Genomic DNA, 25,452 nt, shown 5'->3' on the forward strand with positions numbered 1-25,452 from the left:
CGGCACCGGGTAGGATCAGCTCCGGCCACCAGCCCCGTGCAGGTTTGGGGCTCGGCCGCTGCTCGGTGGGGCCACCGGGGCTCACCGGAGCGGGACCCCCCCTGCCCGCCGCCGCTTCCTTTGTGTGCGCGGGGGGAGCGGCGGCGGGTCCCCCCCGGCGGGCTGTCAGCGCTGCCCGCCAGGAGGCGGGGAAGGGAAGGGACGGGAAGGGAAGGGAAGGGAGGAGGAGGAGGTGGAGGAGGAGGGAAGGCGAGGCAAGGCAAGGCAAGGCGCAGGCAGGCAGGCAGGGCGGCTCTCGCGTCCCCGCCGCGAGGTGACCCCGCTCCCCGTGCGGAGAGGGGCGCTGGAAGCCCCGCGGGGTCTTTTGCCGGCCCCTCCGAGCGGCTTCGCCCAGCCCAGCCCCGCGGCGCGGCCGGCAGCGCCCCGGCGGGGCTCCGCCGCCTGCCGCTCCCCGGCGGCGCAGGAAGCGGGGCGCGGGCGGCGGCACTTGGCCATGGGCTGGCGGCAGCAGCGGCCGGGCGGCAGCGGGGCACCGCGCGGGGCTCGCAGCTAAGGGGCGAGGAAGAGGAGGAGGAGGAGGAGGAGGAGGGACCATGGCAGCATCCAGTAACTCCAGTCTGTCCGGCTCGTCCGTTTCCTCCGGTAAGTTTCGCCAGCGGTGTCTCCCCTCCTTCCATTTTTACCTGTCCGCAGCTCGCCGTCCCGCCCGCCCCGGGCTCCGCCGAGATGCCCCCCCTGTTCTCCCCGATCCCCCTGCGGGGGCGGTGGGGCTCGGCTCGCACCCCCCTCCAACCTTTCCCCCCTGCCTTTGTGTGGGGTCAAGGAGGGGGGTGTCAGCCACCCCCTCGGCAGGGCACGGGGAGAGCCCTCCGGCTCCCACGGGCACGTTTTGGGGGGTAGTGGGTGGCCAGGGGACATTCGGGGACCGCCTCGCCCGCCTGCACCCCCCCCGGGCACAGCGCGCCCCTCGCAGGGCACTGCCACTGGGGCTGCCCCTGGCCGGGGATCGCGGCACCCAGGGCGTTTCGAACCACTTTAAAATACCCGCAACTGGTTCCCGGTTGAAAACGAACTCAGTAACTAGCTAAAAACGCTCCGGGTCAAAAAAATAAAATAAATTACACGCGCGGGGGCCGTGCGGGGGGCTGAGGATGCGCTGCGTGCCCTGGGGCTCGGTGGTGGTGGCATGGGGCTGGCATCCCGCCTAACGCCGGGAAACAGAAAAGTTGCGTCTGTGAGCGAGGCGGTCTGAAATGGAAAGCCTTGGTATAATAGTACCGCCGTCTGCTTCTTAGCTCATTGAGTTGTTATTTTAATGCGTGAGTGATAGTAGACCGAAGGAATTGGCAGGGAGCATATCCTCAGCGTTATCCTGGCGTTTATTGGGCTGAAGGAGTAAATAGAGGGATGAACAACTTTGGGGTTCAAAGGACTTGTGACTCAGTGTTTTATGTGAGGTGCCAGACTGAGAATTTGTAAAAGCTCTTTTTAAACATAGCAATATGTGCTGTGAAAAGCAGACAAGCTCCTTTGGCTATCAATACAACTGTAGAAAATATAAATAAATTTAAAAAGCAATGAACAAATGTTTCTTTTAAAGATGGTGTATGACTTACACAACTTACTATATGTGTCCCTGTTCCAGTATGTGCCACTTACAGCCAGATCCAAAGAAGGAACTGGCTCCTTAAAATACATATTTATTCCAACCCTTTTAGTAACAAACACTAACACTGCAAGCCCTGATTGCCTTAACCAGAAAGCACGTAAAAGAAGTAGGCATGAGAAATTGTGTTGTGTTCACATTCATGATGCAAGAGTCGCAAGACCGGAATGAAAACAAGCAAGAGTCAACCCAACTCAGTAGCCTACTAGTTAAGGTCCTCGTCCAGGCAATGTGACTTTTATTTGATGGATTGTGTATGTGATTTTTACATCTGTTATGTGAAAAACTTAGAAATAACCCTAAAAAGCTGGATTGGAACCCATGATTCTCCTCCTTGGTGATCTAAGCATTAAGCTGCAGAAGCCTGTTGCCTGTGTGCTTTGCTTCTGTGCTCCATGAGTCTCCAAGACTTTCTGGCACGTTGTGCCAGCCTCTGAGAAACACTGCTCAGCGCAGGCTTCTGAATCCCCTCTGGCTGTACTGAGTCAGGCCCCAGGATCCATCCAACACTGAGCCCTTGCAGTCTGGGTTCAAATGCCTGATCTGAAATGAAGAGTGGGAGTTCAGAAACATCATAGGTCTGAGCATTTGGTATTGGCTAACTCGAGGTGCCTTCACCTGCAGTTAGGTGAATCAGCACCAAGCTTAGCGTCTAGCCTGGGAACTGAGCTCTGCACAGATGCACATACTTGAAAGTTAGGGGGGCTGGCTCTTGACAGCTCTCTGCTTTGTATGAAGCCCTTTGCTACAGCCTTCAGCAGTTTGTGGTCTATCTTTTGGTTTGTATTTTTTTGCAAGGACAAGAACAGCTGAGCCTTGGCCCACGCTTGGGGCTCTTAGATGCCACAGTAATGCAACTAATAAATACTGTCAAGTGCTTCATAAAATAACAGAATACCCTTCACTTTCAGACTTTACAAAGTTGGAGTGCTTTTTTTTTTTTTTTCCCCAGTGCATTCAGTCTGTGGTGTGTTTTTTTTTTTCTTTATATGTACTAATCAGAAGTTAAATTTGCTGCAGCATGCTGAAGTTTCCAATATTAGCAGACACACCATATCTGACTATGTGCAGCTGTATTTTGGCTGTCTGTGGTTTCAGTTCTCAGAACTCAGCAAGTCTTAGAGCATACTTTTTTACATAATCTTACCAAACAGTCTTGCTTTTAAATTTAATTTGGTAGAATTTATGTATATGTTTAACTTACCAGTATGAAGACTTCCAAATGACGTAATTATTTCTACTCAGGAGAAGAAGGAAGATTATAACACTACACTACACTTTACTAATAGAAACAAAGTTCATGGCTGATAGGAGAACACCAAGCTGCAGTACTCAGCTCTACCACTGACTTGATGCTTGGCCTTGATCAAGCTACATAATGTGCTGCTGGATCATTTGACCATCTCTAGGAGCAGTGTAGTGTTTGTCCACCTCCTACAGAACTTCTGAAGCCAAATTAAAACATTGCTTATCTAATTCAGATCTTGAAATGATCTAGGAACTATTTTCCTACTTGCAAATACATTTTTAGCTTCAAAAAAAAAAAAAAAAGTTTTTATTTATATGTGTGCATATATATGTATCTTAAGATACACACATATACAAACATTCTGAAAATAAATAGGACTGTTCTTCTTGAGAGCATATAAATAATTCAAATTTGAGAGCACTGCCAGGGTTTGTTCTTGTTTTGAGGTAACAACAGAAGTCCAGAAAGTAGTGTCTATAATATATGTGTTCAGTTTTGAGCACTACAATGTGATAATTAACAATCAAGTCTTCCTTAATTTCTTCTGGGTACTTCTCAGGGTACTAGCTTGTACGCTAGTAGGCATATGCATGAGTACATGTTGAGCTGGTTGATAGCCAGATTCTGGTCCATCTGAACACATCTGAACACAGTGTGGTGCTAAGCATCCTAAGGTTTTTCCTAAGATTTCATTTAGGCTCTACTACCTGTATGGAAAGGCAAGGGTTAGCTAGAATCTGTCTTATAAGAAGTAAAAGAGTTTATTGACTGAGTGATAATAGTGGGAATTAGTGTTTGAATGGCAGATGGGAATTTTCATTCCCCTTTTTTTAAAGGGATGATTTCTTCCATCTCTTACATACCTTTCTGAAAATATGTATAGTTCTCTGTTTTTTAATGTTCATCTCTACTCTTCTTTTTTAAAAACACACATTCATTATTTTGGTAAGCACAGCTATATTGTAGCCCCATTAAGCCCTGGGCAGGGGGGGAAATGTCGGTTCATGAACACTGGTGCTGAAACATGGGAATTTGTTTCTGCAAATGACCATTTGCCTCATCATGTTTCTGTTTTGATTCCTGCCAGTTCATGTCAAAAAGAATGTTCAACAAGTCAAAATGCTAAACAATACAAAAATATGTCATGTGAGAAAGCTGGCCAAGAATTTTATGGCGTAGATATTTTGCCTTCCCACCTACAGTTCTGTGAAGGTGCAAGTGGGATTTAGACCTTGAACTTGGACTTGAACCACTTGAAGTTGTGTCTGTGTTAAGACCAGAATTTCCTTCTGTCCTGGAGCAGTCATTTGTAAGCACTGCCTACAAAGTGGCATGGCAGGGTGGCTTATTGGAACTGTAGCAGACGGGGTGCCGACATGCTTGGAGACCTATGAGATATAAATTAATGTTAATGCAAGTATTAGTATTTAGGGATGTATTGCTCCTTTACTTTCACAGCTTGAGAACCTGTCTCTGAAGAAGAATTAGTGGTTTTGGTGCTGGTCCCAAGAGCTGCTGTGAGGAGGAGGCTAATCATAGTTCAGGAGCACTAGGTACTTGTCGTGGAGCCCATCTGACTGGAATCTATGATGTGTTTTTTTTTCAATAAGCTAGCAGCCGGTGGCAAGAAAATCTACAGGAAAGAGCAGTGGATTTTTGTGTTGCATTTCTCCATATATAACTCTCTCCTTTTGGAGACAGAACCTATGCTGCTCTTTGGATATTAACTCTTGCATTTAAATGTGTTGGGGGGGGGTGGGAAGGATATACCATGCAGAGGGAAAAAGGTGGATCTGCTAAGCAGTTAAATTAAGTATTCTTCTTTGGACCTTGGGTAAATCTGCAAAGCATACGAACTGCTCAAATTATAATTACTTTCATTGGGAATTCCACTTCATTTTCCCACAATCTCTTTTATAGCAAATGCCCAGGTGATCTGTTAGCTTTATGCCTTGCAAGCCCCTTAAATTTTGTGCTTTTCTCTAGCTGAAGTGCTGATTCAACCATAAGTGGTATCTTTTCTTGCTATCCTGTCCTTGAAAGAGAACTGTGCATGTTTCTGTGCTTTCCTTCATGCTGCTTTCAATTTAAGATAGACCTATTTTCTTTCTGTTCTCCATCTTGGTGCTGACCCTTATTCTCATTCATTTTGATCTTATTTATTTATTTATTTATTTATGAAATTTCTCATCTTTTTCTGTCAAACCTTTTACTTCTCCCCCTTCATTACCACCTGTCTCCAGTTTACCCAGCAGCCAAATACTGATTGTTCATGATAGATGAACTTCAGGCTCCACTTTGTGGAATTTGAATTCAGTCTTGGTTGAAGACACCTCTATACCTCTCCTCTGGTTTTCTGAGGAACAAAAAAATCCAGCATGCTTCCCAACCAGTCTCCATGCAGTCATATTCATGGGTGTCGGTTGTCTCCGGCTCCACGCTGTTGTGCCATCCTAAGCTAGCAAAGTGGCTGGAAATCCCATCTGCCTTCAAGACTTTGAGTTCTTCTGAAAAAGAGCTCTGCTTGAAAAGCCTTCTGCCAGATAGTCTCCCTGTAGTGGGCGGGAAGGTTAGAGAGCTTGGGCTTGTCAAGTAAGAGAGAGAGTCACATTCACACTGAAGGCAAGTGTAAATGGAAGTCTGCTATAAGGAGGTGTGCCACTAGGCTTTCTCTTCCAGCAGGACTCAGACTATGCCAAAATCTTTGCCTTTACAAGGCAAATATAAAAATATATGCTGGTGTACCCAGAGCTCCAAAGATAAATTTTCAGGTGCCAGAGAAGCCATGGATGCTGAAAGGATAGCTGTGCACCTTTCCACTTCCCACCTTGTCTGAGGCTTCTTCACGTGCTGTGTGTGTCCCAGGTAATACCCGTCACTAGGCCAGATGACTGAGCTGGAAACTCATAGGTGAGCTTTCTGCTGCAGGCCTGGAGATGGGCTTGTGTGTCTTGTCTAGATATTTTTACTTTTTGGCTGTGTAGAATAATTAGCTGTTCTAAGATACCTATTCTCCCTGCAAACCTTTGGCTTTTGTAAACTGTGGCATCTATATAAAAGATGACTGTTACAAATTCTTCTTTTAAAATCACCAGTTATTGGTGATTTTTTTTTAAATTGAAAATTGAAAACTATATTTTTCTGTCCTGAAGCTCACAGAAAAATGCATTTAAGTATCATTTAACCAGTGATCCTAAATTAATAACAAAGTTTATGGTTTGAAAACTCATTCTTGTCATAAATTGAAAAGCGACAAATTGCTTTTTTCATAAATGAACAGAGATATGTTGTTCAAAGGCAGCATAGTTCTCAACTATGTATTTTCACACATACTGTGCATTTCAGGATAAAAAATGGCTTACTGAGGAAAGAAGAAAAATCTTTGATGGTTCTAGTAACTTAACAAGGTCAAAATAAAATATTAAAGGCTCATGACTCTCTAGGGGTCATGAAGGTGCTATGATGTGAAATAGGCAGATATATTATAAAAATGAAAGTCAACACAAGCTGATTTTAATTAAGATGCTAGTAAGTGAGAAGAAATGAAATTACTATTGTACACAGATTCAGAGAGATTCTAATTGGGGAAAAAGATTAGTAAATGAAAACAGATGTTTATTCTCAATGATCTAGTAGAAATAGCGTTGTGAAAATGGTACATGAAAGCTATTTAAATAACGCTGCCATTATGCTGATAAGGTGCTACTTCTGATTTTTAAAAGGGCAATGAGTGCTTTTTTTTTTTTTGCTTTTTTTTTTTTCTTCTTCCTGTTCCTTATGCCAAGCTTCTGCTGGCCAGGGTGTTCTTGTTCTAAATTAAAGCTGAAGTCTTTTGTATTTGGTGATTATAAAGAACTCACCATTCTTATTAAAAATAATGAAAATTCAAAAGGGAATAATGGCAAAGTACCCCATCCTGATGTAATGATTGATCCAACAGTTAGCTACTGAATATGTAGACTGTGATTACTGAGAATAAAACATAATGGAAACTGGTATAATACATCTCTGCTTCACAATTTAGCTTATATTTGTACTTGGCGAAGCAAAAGTCTTATTTCTCTTATGGATCTGCTTGTTTCAGAGGCATATGTGTAGGATCAGACGAACAGTCTTTCATGCTGTCATTATGATGACCTTTTTGGATACCAGTTCAATTGACTAGTCCTTGCCTTCTGTTTGATGTTTTTAAGAAGGCTTAGCTATGCCAAACACTGAGCAATGATAGGAAGGAATATTTTACAATACACACAATCCTCCTGTACAGCTGCACCCATAGCGTTTCACAAGGTTTCACTTTTCAAATTATAATCATTTGGCTACTATCATACGTAGGTAAGTTTTTAACCTGATGTTTTATGTGAAGAAATACGGTTTTTGTTGAGTTGCTTTTTTTATATATGCAACCAAAGCATCCCTTTGGCTAAAGGGCAGCCATAGCAGGGTAGCAGGGTTTGCCTCGGTTGCAAGGCTGAGTGCTGGCAGAAGGCATTCCCATGCTGGGGAGCCAGTCTGTTGTCGTTTGCTCTTCTCTCTTACAAAAGGAAGAGATACTTCAGAGATTAAATATTTGGAGAACTGTGTGTTAAGGAATGGCACATTAATATTGCATGAAGAAGCTTTTGTTGCAGGGAAATGTAGCAGGATTTATACAAGAAGCTTTAAACCTGTAGTTCTGTGTATGTCACATTCTTCACAGGTGTAGTCACAGTTTGTCTAAGAATTACATACAGTAGCTTGTGTAAACGTATAGCTTTAACTGCTAGGAATAATAACCCATTCTTGCTGTCTTTTTCTGACATTTGATTATGAGAATGTAAATTCGAATTTTATATTTGGAGGCAGTTATTACAAACTATGAATCATGCACAGTTCAGCAATAATAGTTTCATCACCCTGTTTTACTCAGCAATAATCCAAATCCCAGGGCTGGAGAGTGACTGTAGTTCTGGTACCAGAAAACTGATGCTGCAATAATGTCCTTGTAACACTGATGTGCTTTAAAGTTTGCTGGTGACGGGGTTGAAACTTGGTCTCATGCATTTGGTGAGGTAAGAACGAATTAAGGGGCTTTTAAAATGCAGAAGAATGTGCAAGTGTCCCTTGCTTCACTCCTGTTGTTATTGATCAAGGTCATCGCAAAACAATTAGTTCAGTAAATAAGACATCTCTTCTGAGGATATCTTTATCAGGCAGTCTGATTCCCCCTAGACAAGGTGTCTCAGTTATAGTGTTGATACTGACAGTATGGAAAGTAGTAGGTGGGCCCTTTCTTACTGTCAGGAAATCACACGTCACCTACTATGACCTATGTGTCAAGTCATATTTCTGAATTTCTTCTTACGAGCTTGTCATGAAGGTATTCCTCTCCTTTCTTCTCACCTTCTTGTGTTCAAACAATGCTCTTAGCTTAAAAAAAAAAAAAAAAAAAAAAAAAGTTATGAAGTGTCTTAGTGGTGGAAGTGTGTTTGTGGTGTTACGTTTTTTTTATTTCATCAAAGAAGAAAATCAGATGCTAGAGTTAGAGAACTTAGTTTGTAAATGAGATTCAGCTTGTTGAGCAGATGTTTAATTGCTAAAAATTTGTCTTGGCAGATCAATTGGTTAAATGTTTGGCTTCATTTTATGTCAAGAAAGAAAAATGAAAAGCATGTGTCATCGATGTTCATACTGGGAATGGCCATCACAAAGGCAGGCAGAAGTTCCTGGGAGAATACGGTTCTGTACCAGCAAAATTCTGGAGGGCCTATACTCTATTCAAAAGCAAAAGGAATCCACCGGCTATTTAAACATTAAATTTTCCATCAGAAGACACTGAATCTACGTTGTAATATTTTCCTGCTATGTGAAGCTGCACTGAATCCACCTCAGTTCCCTAATAAACTAGATCGGTGTGCCCCGAAGCAATGAGGAGAGGACGAGGAAATCATGAGAGGCCAAGGCAAATCCTCCATTTTCAACTTTTCCAAGGAATGTACGTGGTTGCTGTTAAAGGCAGTAGTATTTTTGTGTGTGGATGAAATACTGCCTCATTCAGAATGAAATATATTTAACCCTGCCTATTGGGGGTCACTGGTCCTGCATCACCTTGTGGAAAGATGTGCACAGTGAATCCTGAGGAGTGCTGGATATCAATTCAGATTGAATATAGAGTAGGTAGTTTCTACATATTGTGTGTGAGCATGTGTAGGTTAATAGTAAACAGCCTAGCTTGCACTTGGGAGTTTAGGGATGGGTACTGCCTAGCATAAAGGCATTAAAATCTTTGACACATAAAAGTAGAGACGCTGGTGACTGATGTGGGCTTTCAGCATGTTTAGATGACTTTATAGGCCATACATCCAGTGCTGTTAAGCACAATGGTTTATCATTTCTGTCTAAAGTCCATGAGCTATATGTAGGCTGGGAAACCGCACGGGTGAAGTATATACACTATATGCCTGCCATATCCTCTTACTCTTCTTTAGGTGTCCACTGATAGTCACTGTGGGAGATAATCTACCCATCTGACCTGCTGTTGCTGTTCTTACAAATATAGCGGGTAGAGTTACTGCTGAATCAGCACTTCTAGGTCATGCTTTCTACAGCCAACAGCTTCTAAAGGATAGGAGAAATTTGGGGCTTGAAATATGGGGTGATGACATTCATTGTTCCAGTTTTAACAAACAAACTGAAAAACAAACAGCAACAACAAAAAAAAACCAACTCCTATGTTGCGAAGAGTTGTGATGGGAAGATCTTATTAAGGGTGTACTACATAGAACAGTGTATAGAAATAATGGAACATGGAGCATTCACCTGTTTCTGCCTTGGCAACTCAGGGAGAAAGTTGTCTAACTTCTCTGTGCTACGTTGTTAACTCAGTGCACAAAAATCAGTCAAAGTCAAAACAATCAGATTTGTCTAAAATCCTCTTTCTTCTTCAGAATGAAAAGCTTTTCCATTCTTTTCTTTGCTCTATGAACATACAACCCAGCTGGATTTATGATCCAGCTCTAGTTTGATCACATTTCAGTCTCTTTGATTCATGTATTAAGGCTAGGCATTAATGAACCTCTAAGAGCTAGAGCAGAGTTTTTTTATATAAGGTTCCAAGATTTAGGGCTTTACAAAAAAAAAATAAAAAAAAATAATAAATGTTGCTATCAAATTTCTGTAAAATCCATTACTTTTTTATTATTCTTTAGTGCATGGAAGTGTCATAAAGCTGAATTAATTGTTTGTAAATGATTTTGTTTTTCAATGAAAACCCCTTTATGAGCACAAGGTATTCAGTCCTGACCCTTCAAGCTGCTTGGTACCTTCTGTTCCCACTGCACTAAGGTACTAAATCAGCAGCTTACTGGATTGGGTGGTTGCTTCTCTGAGTATTTTTATGCAGTTTCCGTTAAAGCAGCATCTGTTGTTATGATGGGGCAAATTATTATAGGCTACACAGGAAACCTCCCCTCCTCCAAGTACTGGTACATAACATATTTAATATTTGGTGCATTTGTATCATATATATAGAATATGTCAATTCATTGATGATGAATTTCCAAGGATTATGTACAAGACTTAAATTATACATAATTTGTATAAATACCTGTTTCTCAAGAGAGCATGCTCTCCATAACTCCTGATCTCTTGCCAGGCAAACCAAGATGATAGACGGCTTTTGGCTTCATGCTGTGATAGCTCTCTATTTGTTTTATTTTGCATTCTGAAGCACACAGTTAGGTTGTTTTATGTTGACAAAATTATTTACTGAAAGAATATTGAACTTTTTGATGTCTAAACAAAACAGAAGGACAAATTTCAATTTTAAGCTTTCTCTGACCATGCTGATTTGAGTCTGACATATCAATATGTGTTGGAAATTTTGCTTAAGTTCAGAGAATAAAAGTGAGTGATGACTTAAATAGGAGTAGGTGTCGTGAATGAAACTGCAGCACTCATGGGTGAGTGTCTGGGGCTCAGAGACAAATTAAGCTTATGGAAATAGTGATTTACAAGAATGCTTTTTCCTCCTCTTCAGTTATGACACTAACAACAGCACTAAACCTGCAAACCCCTGAGAAATAAAACTGATGAACTGGAGAAGGACTGAGGTATATAGATGTCCAACTAGTTATGTTTTTTGAAATTAAGCAGATAGGAGAATGGGATATTTTGACTTAGGTTGTGTAGACTGAAAAGTAGAGATTCCTGGATTCTCTTTGTAAAGTGGGCTGCTGTGTCAGACCATGGCAGTGAGCAAGGAAGAAATCTATAGGTTTTTAATGTAGGAAGTCCAGGCATTTTGGTAGTAGATAAGTACATCTCAGCATGTTAAAGAGAGAAGCCATAGGTGCACTGATGGTGCGTTAACAAACATTGTGTCTTTAGTCCACATTGGGTTCAAGCCATATCAAGCATTTCTGAGGGAACAGACAAGCAGAGGAGGTCCAAGATATATCCAAAAGAATCACTTACTGATTGTGGAAAAACTAGATAATACCCATTCTTCCTGTGATTGAACTAAAAGTTGACCCTCAAACTGAAGAAACATCCTATGCAATAGTAGCATTTTAGGTACGTGTATGATAGATACAATGCGATGTCAAGGATAGGAGGTTTAAGGTGGAACTCCAAGAGCTACATTTCCATTGGTGCAGCTCCTGGTGTGATAGCCATGGTGGCTTTCAGTATTGCAGTTTGTGATTTCTCATGCAGTGTGAAAAAGTATCATGAACACAAAAGGAAAGTGTTTTCTGTGCATGCTGTTGGGTAACGCTATGTCATGTTGCTAAACAGTTGTTTTGTTTCCTTTCAGAAGTGATGGATTACTTGATTCTATCAAGAAAAAAAATCTCCTCCCAAATCCATTACATTGCTTTATACCACTGGTTTTAAAAATAAAGCTTAAAAAAAATAAATTTTAAGTGCAACCACAAAGGGTTAAGGTTATATTTTTAATGATTAATGTAACAGTAAAGCTTTAAGCACTGGAGACTTAAGAAGTCAATGCATACTGTGTGATTTCTGCTAGAACTACAAAATTTGGCAGATATGTACAGTTTATATATGGGTTTATCTGCACATTAAAATTATTTGAACATATGGTCTTAAGAGTTGTAATGACAAAATAGTGTTCAGACACAGAAATATTCCGGAATAGCTATCCCTGAACACTATTCTGTTAAGTTAAAGTAATGTAGATCATTGACTTAAAAGGAGGAGAAATATAGCATTAATTATACTAATTTGTCAAGTAACACTAAGCTTCCCCTTTTTTCTTTTTGCCTTTCTGCTGGATGTATTCTTGAAAGCTGGTTGCTCCCTCTTTTCAGAGAAAGAATGCATTTCTGTCATCAGAGACTTAAACCTGAATATGCCATTTTCAAGGGTTTTTTTTTCTTCTTTTATTTAGCTTGGTGTTGTTTAGCACAGGACCTGAATGTGTTGTGGTTAAACAAAGAAAACAAATAATAAAAGGATAAAGCAGCATGAAGATAAACTGATTCATTTCAGTAAAACTTTGCAAAACAAAATAGATTGTTAATAGTTAGAAGAATTCCTACCATGCATGTAAAAAGTACAGTCAGGGCTGGAGGTCTGCATTGCTGAATGTTGTTAAAACATGATATAATAATTGCTGCATTTTTATTTGTGCTGTGATGTATTTATAAGGAGACAGTGGCTTTTCCATGAAAATAGGTTGATGACTGTGTAAATGCAGACTAGACAACAATTTGGGTTCCAAAGTCTTGTAACTTGAAGAATGCTGGAAGCATTAGCATAGTTGGTGTAAACTGCAGTCAAAAGGGTGTAGAATTGGCACAGTGTTATTAATTACATGTATTGAGTGAATGCATGTATATGCTTAAGAAAATATCAGCAGGAATTTTTAGGAAAATAGCAAGAATATGCCCCCCACTCCCTCCAGCCGTTTCTTTAATTATGTTAACTAAGGAGGAGGCACATTACCTTCAAAGAGCTGCTGTAGAGGGCTTTGACTCATGAAAGCATTCTCTGTATTGTATTTGTTTCACTTCCTTTGATCTCTTTTGGTTTGATGAGTACGTGTCATCGCTTGGTTTTGCAATTGCTTCCTCTTGTGCAGATATGACAGTAATAAATATATTCACTGAAGGGTGTAATTTAAAATTTATATTATTCACAGTTATTGGCAAGTACTGTAGCCTAAATGGTGAAAATGAGGGGCAGTTTGGTTCAGTTTGAGTTTTTAAAACAATTGATCCGTCTTATCAATATGCATAATAAGCTTATCAAAACAGACTTCTCAAAAATTAAAGATGAAAAAAATCAATATAAAATGATTGTAAGTGTAAGTGTAACTGAGTAGTGTAGTTTACATTCCCTTTACAGGAAAAGGCTTTCAGCTTCACCTCTTAAGCAGCTTTAGAAAACTGCATGCTGACTCCTGGCAATAGTATATTGATTGAAAGCTTCCAGAGTGTCTAGAAAACAGAAGTGTACACAAATTAGTCTGAAAGTGATGTGTCTTACAGAAAGTCCATCACTGTCTATGGTTTGTAAGAAATATGTTAACTTCAGAAGTACTGGATTTACTGCTGTTACGTAATAATCAAGAGCTTATTTTCAGCAGGATTTTTCTAATCTTTTTTTTTTTCATCATTCTGTAAATTTTTAACTAAGCCTCACAGCACCTGTTTCATAACTGGGGGACAAAAATGACAGAAAAATGAAAACACTTATTTACTACCAGGGGCTATAACTAAAATCAAAATGAAGTTTAAATAAGAGATATTTCAATAAATATTCACAATTTTTAGACGGTAACTTGGGGTGTTTTGCCCATATAAGAGACATATTTAGAACCTTTTTTTCCTTTTGTTTGGTAAAATACAGTGTCACAAATTTCCTGTATGTTGTGGTTCCCTTCATAAAAGTAGTTTAGGGCATACTTTGTTGAATTATATTTCAACAGTTGAATTATATTTCTTTGCTTTTCCCTCCTTTCTCATATATATTTTTCATTCTCATTCTCATATATATTTCTCATTCCCTCCAAATGTAGATATGTGCTATGCTCAGGTTTGGGATTAGAATAGAAATATGCTTAAACCAGTGAAGTGACTCCAAGTAACGTCAGTGATGAGAGCAATTCTACCCTGCATTTGTGTTCCAACAGTTATTTAGTCTGATACTGATTTTCCCCATCCTTGATGATCAGACTCTTCACTAGTAAACGTTTCAGAACAGATTTATTCATTGATACATACTTGAAGAAGTTGATGCTGTTCATTTCTGAGTCTGTTGAGTACCATTTGGAATAGCAGCTGCTGAGGTAGTGATTTGGACGTGTCCCCTACTACCCTTGAAAGGAGAAACATCGTGGGCGCACAAAACCTTTCCAAAGTATCAACGACATGCAAGTCGGAAAGCATTTGCATATTTTAACAGATTTTTTTCCCTACCATGAATGTATTTATTTCACTTGCAGATACAAGTCTGATGTCAAGCAGAAATGACTTCAGAATTTTTTTGTATATCCAAGCCTCCGTAAACCTATGAGTAAGGGCATTTTCTTTCTGATCATCTGCCAGGTTGTGACAAACTTAAGGAAATGCGATCTTATGGGTAGGACTCCGTAGTCAGCTCAGTTTACTATATCCTGTGATTTAGCAGATCCTGCAGTCCATGTAATGGGAGATGCCAGCTCTCATTTGAGGGAACTTTAAGAAGGAATGAGGAGCTTACCTTCAGGTCTGCACCAGCTTTCTGAAATACTAAGAAAAAAAAAGACTTTTGTAGTGGGGTTATTATTTGAAAACAAACAATTTTTAGGCCAAATTTTCAAGTTTCCACAAGTCAACAAGCTGTGCTGACTAGGCTATATATTATCTGTGTGTCTGGTAGTATTGTTCTTTTTAATAGTTTCTACCAATTTACCAAGTCCAATTGTCAGGTAACTGGGAGTTTTTTTGTGGAGCCCTTTATAAAACTGACATAATGTTAGTCCTCTTCCTGTCCTCAGATAATGAGGCAATTTTAAGAGACAGTCAGTCACAATGCTGTTTCACCCGTGAGTTTCTTATAAAGTCTTTACTAAACATCATCTGATCCGTACCAGTTGTTACCCTTCATGTGTTTGTTCTGTAAATTCCACAGAAACCTCAGTGTGAAATGTATGTAGTCCCTCGTAAAGAAATGTTCTGTTCCGGGGGCTTCCCTGGGCTCTGTGTTCTCTATGTGCACGTCTCAAAATACTCAATTATTTTCTGCTGTGGCCTGTGAGAGCTCCTTTTATGCCTTGATCATCTGTTGGCCAGAGTGGTAGGCTATGAATTCAAACATGAAAAGGGGTTGTTGTTAATTCTTATGTCTTCTGCAAGTCATTTCTCAGGCTGTATTTTGGCTTGTTGTATTGCATTTTCAGTTTGCTTTGGATTTATGGTTGTTGGTTTTTGTTTTGTTCTGATTTGTTTTTTTCATCTAACCTGCTATAGTTGTTGAGTCTTTCTACTTCCTTCATTCGGACATGATTCCAGCCTCCAGAAGGATGTTTCCTTGCTTCCAATAACCCCTGGTACCCTGCAGTTTAGCTCTGCCGTTTTCCTTTTCCACTTTTTGAAATCTTTTTTTGATAGGTGGCATATATTTGCTCTGGGCTCCAGTATGGTATCTCTGTTTACCATTCAGCCTGGAAGGGTTTAACTATGTTAGCTTCCCCATTTAGCTTCCTTTTAGCAAGATTTAATGTATCCTCCAGGGTGACTTATAAATCAGATTTCAAAGGTTTTATCAGTCCTGTCAAAATTTCCTAGTACATGTATCAACACTACTTACAGTTACAAATCCATTAAAAATGTCCGAACTGTAAAAACCATGTGTGAATGTGTAAGCACGCGTGTCTGCGCATCATAGATAGGGAATAGATAATAGTTCCTGACAGGAAGAATAATTTTAAATGTAGAATCTGGGCAGTCAAATCTGGTTTCTGTTTGTTTTTATCAGGTTCTAAAACAGCAGAAAGTGTCTCTTAAGGTGTAACATCGCCTTCCTCAGCTGACACTGCCCTAGGGAGTGTCCAGCTTCTTCTGTGTCTAAGGAGTCTGGGAAGTGAGGTTTCGGTTGTGAGTTATTGCAGTCTGGAATTGGGATCAAGGTGGTTTAGCATGACAACCTGTACAATTACAAATCTAATGTGGAGCCAGAGTACTCAAACATTTATTTCTATAAGTATCTGGAGCAGTCCCCCAGCATCTCTTTGTCACAACTGACTATGGTAGAGCTAGTGGGTGGTGAGTATGCATCAATGGGCCATAATAAGGGTGGACTGATACGGTCTAAACAAGCTTAATAAAGTCCCGACACTTAGATGTTTTGTTGTTGTTGTTGTTTATTTGTTTGCTTTCTTTGAAAAATCTTTTTAGAGACTCACAAAAAAAAAAAGGGGGTAACTAGATCACATCATAACACATTGTTGACAGTCTGGTCAAAAAGGAGGGAGGAGCAGGATTAGTCATTTTTAAATATTGTAATTGAAGAAGGTAAAAGACTTCATAAACAATGATACAAAGAGCAGACACTTGTTCTTTAAATAAAAATGATGCATTTTGCTTAAATTTAGTAGTAGAGTTGATATACATGTACTCAAAAGCTGTCATGTTGATTCTGGCCTATTCCAGGCAAGGAACAGAGTAAAGTGAACTTTTCCCTTAACCTTCAGACATAAGCTCCATTTATGACAATACAGTATTTTCCACGCTGTTTCTGAATCTTTCTGTATGTGTTTGCTCTTCCGACACTGACTGAGCTTTACCCAAAAGTGAGTTTATTTTTAGATGTTGCAAGAGGGATGGCTTGGGGGCATGAGTGAGGTTCAGAGGCAGAGCAGCCTGGTGGTGCACCTTCCTGAGAAATGCCTCCCCCTACCTGGCCAAGCCTGAGCAGCTTTTTGCTACCTCAAGTAGGGCCCACTGCCCGCACCCAGTCCCCACTCCGGTGGTACTCATTGCCTGCTCCTGTGAGCTGGTGGAGGGCATGGGTTTATAAACAGGGCTGATAGTGAAAAGCAGAAATATCCTTTCATAGCATGTGCTGGGCAGGGTTCTCCACTCCTTATTCCAGTACCTAAGCCTGTTTTTTCCTTCTCATGGCATGTAATTCACTTGTAACAGCTGTTACCCTCAGGCTTTACAAAGTGCCAGTTCCATCAGCACCAGCTCATTTTCTGATGGGAAAGTGTGTCCAAAGCTTCTTTTCAGTCTCTCTTCTTGCCCACATTTGTGTGTATGTTCTCATTAATGCCTTTAAAGTCTCTTGATGTGTGTAACAAGCCATGGCTTTCATGTAAAAATAAATATTAATTGTATGTGCATTTTGCTAATTCCTTATTGTTTGAGGCATTCTTAGGTTTTGATAGAGCACTTTTTTTTTTTTTTCTTTTTCTGAATTTTAGCACAGCAAACTATACCAGGAGCTTTCTAAGACATATATTTGGTATTAAAAAAAAAAAAAAAATGAAATGAAAAGATTTGTACAATAAAAGCTTATCACCAAGTGATAAGAAGCCACAAAGTTCCAAAGTTGAGAGCACAGGTGTACATCTTCACAGGCCACTATCAACATCAACACTTAAATGGTATTGTCAGCCAACAAAACACTTTTTCAAAAAGCAAAATGTAACATAGTTTGTGCTTACAATATTGGCACCTCTCTGAAACACTGTTTTATTAGGTGTGTGAGCTGGAATTCAATAAAGTTATTTAGATGAAACATTCTTATTAGACAGAGAAGGCAATACCTCTGTAACACCAAAAAATTAGAAGAAAAAAGGGCAGAAGTGCACTTGTGCATGAACATTTTAGAGACCTGTTTCGCTGTTTAAATGAGAACACTTGATTATTTTTTATTTTTTTTCTTATGATGCAGCCTTATATAAATATATATATATATATATATATTATTTTTCCCATTCCTTTGAAGCAGCAAACCGGAGACTTCAGTGTTGTGTGACCCCTTGTATTAACTTGGACAAATTCCAAGAAAACTTTTCTGCTGGAAGTAGTACCAATTTTCAGGTTCAATATTTCCTACTACCTGGGTTATAAAGATACTGTGAATTTCTGTGCAGCTGATGATTTGTCTTTCCAATTCAATAAAGCAGATACTTGCAACTTGTTAATTATTAATCCTTGAATTCAAAGTTTTCTAATCCTTTCACTTTCTGTTTTCTAATCTAAACTGTCCTTTTGAGCCATTCTAGATAAATAACACCTACAGGATATTATTGTTTACAGTAAGAATTTTTAAACTGCAGTTTTCAGGTGCTGAAGAATTGATTTAACTTTCATGTGTAAACTATTTTACAATTTAGACTAAGACAATTTCAAAAACAGAGTGATTACCAGAGTCATGTCCTTTTAGGAAGTGGATTCTTCTAATTTAAACACACTCCATGAACATTTTTTAACCTGTCAGTAACTTGACAAGTTTAAATTTTCAGATTCACAATGATCTTAAGTGACATAATAGATTAAAGTGAGGAAAATAAAATCTTTATTTACATGAAACTCTTTGGTTCCGTTGAGATTAGGGAAACAACTCGTTATACATCAAATAGCCTCAAAGGCAATTCCAGAGATTACACATATGCTAATTATACTTTTTGGAAATATATAAAAGTGTTTGAAAAACATAAACTTTTATATCTTTTTAACAGGAAGTAAATGCCCTTTATACTTAAATTTCTGGAACCTCTTAGGTGGAAGAGTAAAAAAGCTGTGTAGAGTGGCAAAATGGAATTGGCTCTGTATTTCTGCGTATTTGATCCCTGCAAATGTTCAATAACATATAATGAGGATAAGTAAGAAATCCAACCAGGAGCATAAAGAGAGGCTCATTCTTGCAATGAACACCATATGGATAGACATTTCTGCTTTTGCAGTGCATCACTGCTATCAGCGGGTCCCTGCATAGTCCATGGGTCAACAGAATAGAGCTGACTGCATCATCAAAATGAAGTGACAGCATGTCTCAATTGGTTGGCTAAATGTTGTGTGATATTCTTGATAATGAGGATGAAGCCTGTGATTATTTTGTTTCCATTAGCTGTTTCAGCTGTGTGCTTCATGCAGCTATTCTGACAGTCTTTATTTACTGTCTGGGATAGCACACGCATAGGCTTGGATTTGGATTGAAACCACTTAGTCCTAGCAACAATTAAGGGGTGTCTGGTGGGCAGACTGGGGGATGGAGGGCTACAATAAGGAAATCTGTGACTACAGGGGCATCTTAATCCTCTTTCCTTTATCCTGAGTCCTCTGAACTATCCATATCCAAACCATCAGGTCCCAGTTACGTCCTGCATGAGGCTCTACCTGTAACATTCCAGGTACTGTTCCTATCTGCCTTTTCCATGCATTTGATCCTATTTTCCTTTCTATCATGACTTCCTGCAACACTCCCTAGTTTCTTCCACTACCTCACAAATCTGTAAGCTCCTTGTTACAGTACCTTCCATATTTTTTTGCTTTCTTGGTTGTCCAAAAGCCACCGTCTTTTTGTTACTCTGTAGTTATACGTGTGCTTACTGGCAAGTAAATGTGTGCTTACTGAGAAGGTGGGGTGTTCGTCTGCAGGGTGATACAGTAGGAAAAAAAAACAAAAACAAAAACAAAAAACCAGTAGGATTTTCCCATTGAAACCCATCAGTAGCATCAAAGCTTTTGAGTTCTCCCTGTCTATCCCTCTACGCTGAGTCTCTGTCAAGCTGTGGGATTTCACCAAACCTGCAGGAACTTAATGACTTTCAGATCTCTGTTGAATGGAATTGGGAAACAGGTTCAGAAGTTGCAGTAAACCCTATTCACCTAAGGGAAAAGCTTAAACTGCCATTTCAGAGCACATACTTAAGTGAAACTCAACTTTCCAGAGATGTGAAAGCTAGTTTATTGTTTCTCTTTGAGTGGCTGAATGTGATGCCTTTCAGTTTGACTAGCTACATACTTTCAAAAAAAAAGGGGGGGGGGGAGAGAGAGAGGGGAAGTATTTATTAGAATTTGAAACATGTCTAAGGATGAAATAGTATCAGTATTAATGAACTTTCTGATTAATTAGAACACTGAGAAAATTTGTCTTCCTGTGACTTCATCAGAATTTTTCCCTTTCATCTTGGAGCCCATCCTAGCAATAATTGCTGTATCTTTATATCCGTTTAGTAAAGAGATTGCTGTTAAATCCTTCCATTCATTTCCAAGATGGTGCCTGTTCTAGGGCCAGGTCATGCACCACCGCACAGATTGATGGCACTAATACCTTATGCTCATGAGAGGCACAGAAAATTAAGGAATACACTATAAAAAGGGTTTGGAGGGTTAACTCCTGCTGCAGCCTTGCAGCACAGAGCAAGGTGAACAGGTTGGCAGGGGAATCTGGGAAGCATTTGCTGCTGCAAGGGGGATTTGTAGGAGAAGAGGCTGTAAGTGCCCCAAGAGGAGCTTGGCGATGACACTGGAGTCATTGCTGCATCTGCTGTAAAATAAGTCATGAAGTAAAACCAGTGTGCTAGTCTACATCTTCTAAAAAATGGCACTACAGAAAACATGTCTTTCCACGCACTGCTGGGAGATCAGTGCAAATCCAAGGGAATATGTTATGGTCTCCTTCAACCCAAATGACAAACCATCTCCTCCTTCAACCCAAATGACAAGCTGACTTCTGAATGATCACATCTCAACTCTAGCTGTTTTGCGAGCAGCTGTGCTACCATCAAAGTCTATCATACATTTTAAGAGTTCAGAATGCATTGATTCATGCAGTGGAAGTTGAATCTACTTTATTCTGTCTAGACGTGCTTTTAGCTGCAATGTCTTGAAAAAACAGAATGTAGTTTTGTAAAAATATAAATATGGCAAGTAGTGTCTGGATATAAGTGTGGGAAGGGACTACATAACTGTTTGATTGTGATGGTTACATGTGAAATCAGAACTTGTTGGCTGATGATAATGAATGGGCTAACACCTTCCCCCACAGTAAATCTGTGATTTTAAAATAAATACTTCTTGCATGTAGCATGCATTTGAATGACAGACATGGACACGGAAGCTCCTAGTTGCTCTTTTTACATACATTTCTGAACACTTAATACTTCACAAATACACTTGAAGTGTGATGTAATAGATTTCAGAGAGGTATGATTTATTCTGAAAATGATTTGGCATGTATTAGTTGGCAGGTAGAGAGATGAGGGGGTCCTTTTTTATATAGATTTTTGTTTTTGTTTTTGTTTTGCTACTCTGTAAAGTACTGTGTAAGTTTTCACTGACAATTTCTGCCTTCTTAACCAACATATGGAAAAGCCACAATGTTGGCATGAAGTTATTTCCCAGTAATAGTGTCAGTGGGGTGTTATTTCACTGTGTTTAATGCAGGAAACTATTTTGTGTTCTATCTGTAATTTCGGCTTTTCTGAATGTTTATTTTTGGATTCATAATGCTAATATTGACATTTTCTTCTGCATTTTGAAATGTCTAATATAAGGGATAATGATATCATGTAATATTTCCTGTTGATCTTGTGTTTTTCTTTTTGTTTTTAGTTCTGTCTCCTTTATGTATCTGTGATAAGTTTTTGTGGCAGATATTTAAGAATAACTATTCTAGGAAAAGTTGCAACACAGAAATGCCACATTTTTATGTCTGAAAGTCCTCATTTATATTTTTCAGATAGCACTAATACAAAACTTGCAGGAATTCTAACATTAAGATCCATCTTAGCTGTGTAACAATGAACCTGGTACTTCTCTGTTGCCACAGAAAGCAAAGCTGTCAGTTAAGGTCAAATACTAATTCTCTACTAAAGGCAGTGATAGGCAAGACAGGAAGAATGGAGTGGGATTTTCACATCCCACTTTGTTTCCTAGCTTACTGACCAAGCAAATTTGATTTGGGAAGTAACTGAGACGAAGTATAAAGGCTTCAAAGTCTTTTTAAATAATAATAGCCAACATTTTTATAGCTTATTGTAGATAAAACCCTGGCTGTGTTGAAGTCAGCATTAAAAGTCTCACTGACTTAGGCAGAGCCAGGATTTTATAGACAGTGCTGGTAGCACTGTCAGGATGTTCATTGATTCTCCATGGCCTTGTCTAGGAGGTGGGTAAGTTTTGTTACCTCTAACTTGCAGACCAAGATAGCAGGATGGAATAACTTCCTCCTGGCCTTGCTGAAAGTTGGTCAGCACTGGGACAGTTATTTTGGGTTTCACAGGTCTCAGTAGTTGTCAGTTCATGTCTGACACCATCTTTTACGCAGAGCATTTTTTGCACTGTGTACCTACATATTAATTGAATATTCCATTGGCCTTGTTTTTTGCTTGCCCATCTTTCTACTAACCCTTTCATTTATCTTATACTTCAGCAGTTTTTTCCCCTTGCTAATTTACCATGGTTCTATTTCTGGCTGTGAGATTTCCTCTCCTCCTTTTATGGCCATAACAGAGCCCACTTGTAAATCATCCCTCGTACTGCACTGGCTGCCTTCTTTCTGCAAAACGTGAGCAACTCTATCCTGTCACTGTTATGTACTGACATTTAGCAGATGTATTTTCATTGTTCCAGAAGTACTATTTTCTTAACATTTAAACATGGTTTTGTTATCGTTAGGTGCTTAACTTCTGAAAATAAGTTTACTAGCATTCAATGTCTCTTCATAAACTTAGACGATGTATTCTAATATATGTAAATATTTGTTCTGTGTTTTCCCTTCACATGGAAATAAACCGTACAAGCTTAATTTTTATATTTCTGCCAGTTGAAGACAGTTCAGTTGGGTGGTGTGAAATTCATTTTTCTGTCCTTGTATATTGTATTCTATACAAAACCTTAAATTACTTTCACAACAAAGACATCATCTGAACAAAGGTGGACAAGCCTGGTATATCCAACATCTTACACTGTGCTTCTGCTATCTTTCTAAATTTCCTATTCATTTCCCCAGTCTGTTACTTGTTGTGCTTGTTCCCAGTGTAATGCTGGCTTCTTTCCTCTATCAAATTAGATCTGTTGGAGTACCATGGCATGTATTGTGATTTAATAGTCATTAACTGGTTTTCTCGGTGGACAAAGGAAGGCTGGCACATCCAAACCACAGGATCTCTCTCCTTTCTCTTCTCCCCACGTGCTCCCCTCCAGCCTCAGGCTTTTCACCAGCTGGGGTCTCATCCGTGTTGCCTGTGATTTGGCACGCAGTTTTGTCACTCAGTAAAAGTAGGTACCCATTTCTTCCACAACTGTGGTGATTTTGTAATGGTGTCAGATGGCTTGTGGTAAGTGATCTGAATCGGAGTTTGAACACAATTTGTCAATATAAAGCACCCTTTCTATGTTTGTTAGTCCTTGATGTCTTGTTTTTCATGGGTACAGCAAAGTTATGCTGAAATTTGCAAGTTTAATTCCTTATAAGAAAATGCTAAAATGTGCCAATTTGTTAAGTAAATTGTCACTTGCTTTTTTCTAAACATTATAACCAGTTCTGGTCCCAAGATGGAGCCTTGTACCCTGTGTTTTTGTCTGGGAAAAATCCAAAATCCAAGCAGTGTATCTCTCTTGGTCCTGGTTGGGAAATCATTGATCTTTCCTCTGAGAAGTTCCTTTTTACCCAATTTCAACAAAAAAAGGTAAAAAAGTCTTTGGAACAAATAATTCTCTGTGATTGCTGCTAATATGGTGGCAGTTGTTTTTGGGAGTTGCTACCTTTGCTAGCACTTTGGGTTCTTCTTCTTTCCAAAGCAGCTGCTTGACCCATCCCTAAACTCCAGTCTAAAACTCACCAAATCTGTACCTAAACTGTGTGTACCTTTGCCTATGTCATCACATCACTGTTGATCTCATATATTTCCAGAGAGGAAGGGAGGGAAAGACAGAGGAGGTACTACCATATGTCTGACCAGCTCAGTTTAGTATACATTCAGTGACTGTACCGGGGCTCTTCATTTTAAATGCTATTATCTACTGTTCAAGGAGGCATAGCTGACATACTTGCACTGGATCACATAAATTTAAATGCTAATAGTTGCTAAAAAGTACTCACAAACTGTGTAGTTTATTACCAGAAGGATTTACCACATGGTAATCACATTAAAACATTATTACCACATGGATTAGCACTATTTCCTTATCTGTATGAATTATCTATAGGTTGCTTCAAATAAAAAATGTGAATATACTCCTGTAACCTAAATGTGCCTAGGGGAATACCAGTCATGTATTCATCCAGAAATTTTGGAAATGCATCCAGATAGGTACAAACTGTGATATTCATTGATTCCTCAGGTCCCTGAGATATTGACTAATACATAACAGACGGTGATAGTAGGGTTCATTCAAGATTTTTGAGTATTCCAAGGTGCTTGATTCTGGGAGTGATCACTGAAATCCAAGGATACTTTATTTTTATGGAGGAATTCAGTATTACTGGAAAACCATTTCCATCAGCTCTCACTCTTCCTGCATTGTGTCTGCATTATGAACAGGCCAGATGGTGCCTTGCTGCATGTGAGCAAAGCAATAATTGCAGTTCTCAAAGTGAATGACTACATTTTGCAGCATGACACCAATTTTATATGAAAATGAGGCCCCATGTATTGACAGACACCAGCATAGTGAATCTGTGGCCCACAGAGTGGGAGTGGACTTGCATTCTGGCTATTCCCTCTTATTATTACTTATGTCCATTAACAAATGCCTATGTAAATTAGGGCTGTTTGAAGAGATGTTGGCTTTCGGTGATGTTTCAGAAATTACTCCCCTTCCTCTCCAAGGTTGCACATTTCAGGATTCTGACAACTTGCTTGCAGTTTTATGAAAAGACATTAAGTTTAGTAGTTATTATTTTGTGTTTAGAAATAAATAATAATAATAAAAAAAAAAATGGTAGAGCTGGAGATGATTTTCCTGCCATTTACCCTTTATCATTTATTCCAAAACATTTGCTTCTGAACTCTATACAAAGTTGTTTCCAGCTCCCAAATAATTTTACCAGGTTTATTGTTAAGTGCATTCTTGCTCCCCCCATTCCCCTCAACAGCTCTTCTGACAGAAGTCTCATTACTGAACCGTTTAGAAATGATTAAACAGCTGTCTTCTTCTCACTTTCCTTGCTCTTCTCTTTTCACTTTGCACTTCTTGTCATTCTTTTCTACTCTTGCCCTTCTCTCTGAAATCATGGTGTTCAGCTACGTGTTCTGTCTGCTGCCATCTCCCCCCACTTTCCTTGCTCAGGTCTCGCTTTCTTGAAGTCCAGGTCCTTGAACTTGCATCAAGGGGGAGAAAAGGGGGAAGCAGGTTGTCAGCTCCAGCAGGTCTTAATAGGAGAGGGATGGAAATTGGGGAGGGGAAAAGGGCTAGGGGGGAGAAGGTTGCTAGGGATTAGGTTTCCATCTGCCACTTTCTCATCTGCCCTTACTCAGGTCCTGTGCTGCCAGTGCTCCCTTCCTTTTCTGATGTAGCCCTGCTGTTGAAAAGAAGGAAAAAAGGGTGGGCTTTTGTTTGTTTAAAGGCATAAAAGCAAGAGGGAATTAAGCTAA

General features: G+C 39.6%; 1 protein-coding gene across 1 annotated transcript in view; it reads left to right on the plus strand.

The window, feature by feature from the left end:
• The first annotated feature begins 251 nt into the window (after positions 1 to 251).
• Positions 252 to 25,452, plus strand: part of CHN2 (chimerin 2) — a 162,752-nt gene continuing 137,551 nt past the window's right edge. The window contains exon 1 of the mRNA XM_082754739.1: positions 252 to 642. Within this exon, the coding sequence (XP_082610865.1) occupies positions 594 to 642 (49 nt within the window). The 5' untranslated portion in view covers positions 252 to 593. The remainder of the gene's footprint in view (positions 643 to 25,452) is intronic.

The sequence above is a fragment of the Aythya marila genome (genome assembly GCF_965140915.1).
Source record: "Aythya marila genome assembly, chromosome: 2".
NCBI classification, from domain to species: Eukaryota; Metazoa; Chordata; class Aves; order Anseriformes; family Anatidae; genus Aythya; species Aythya marila.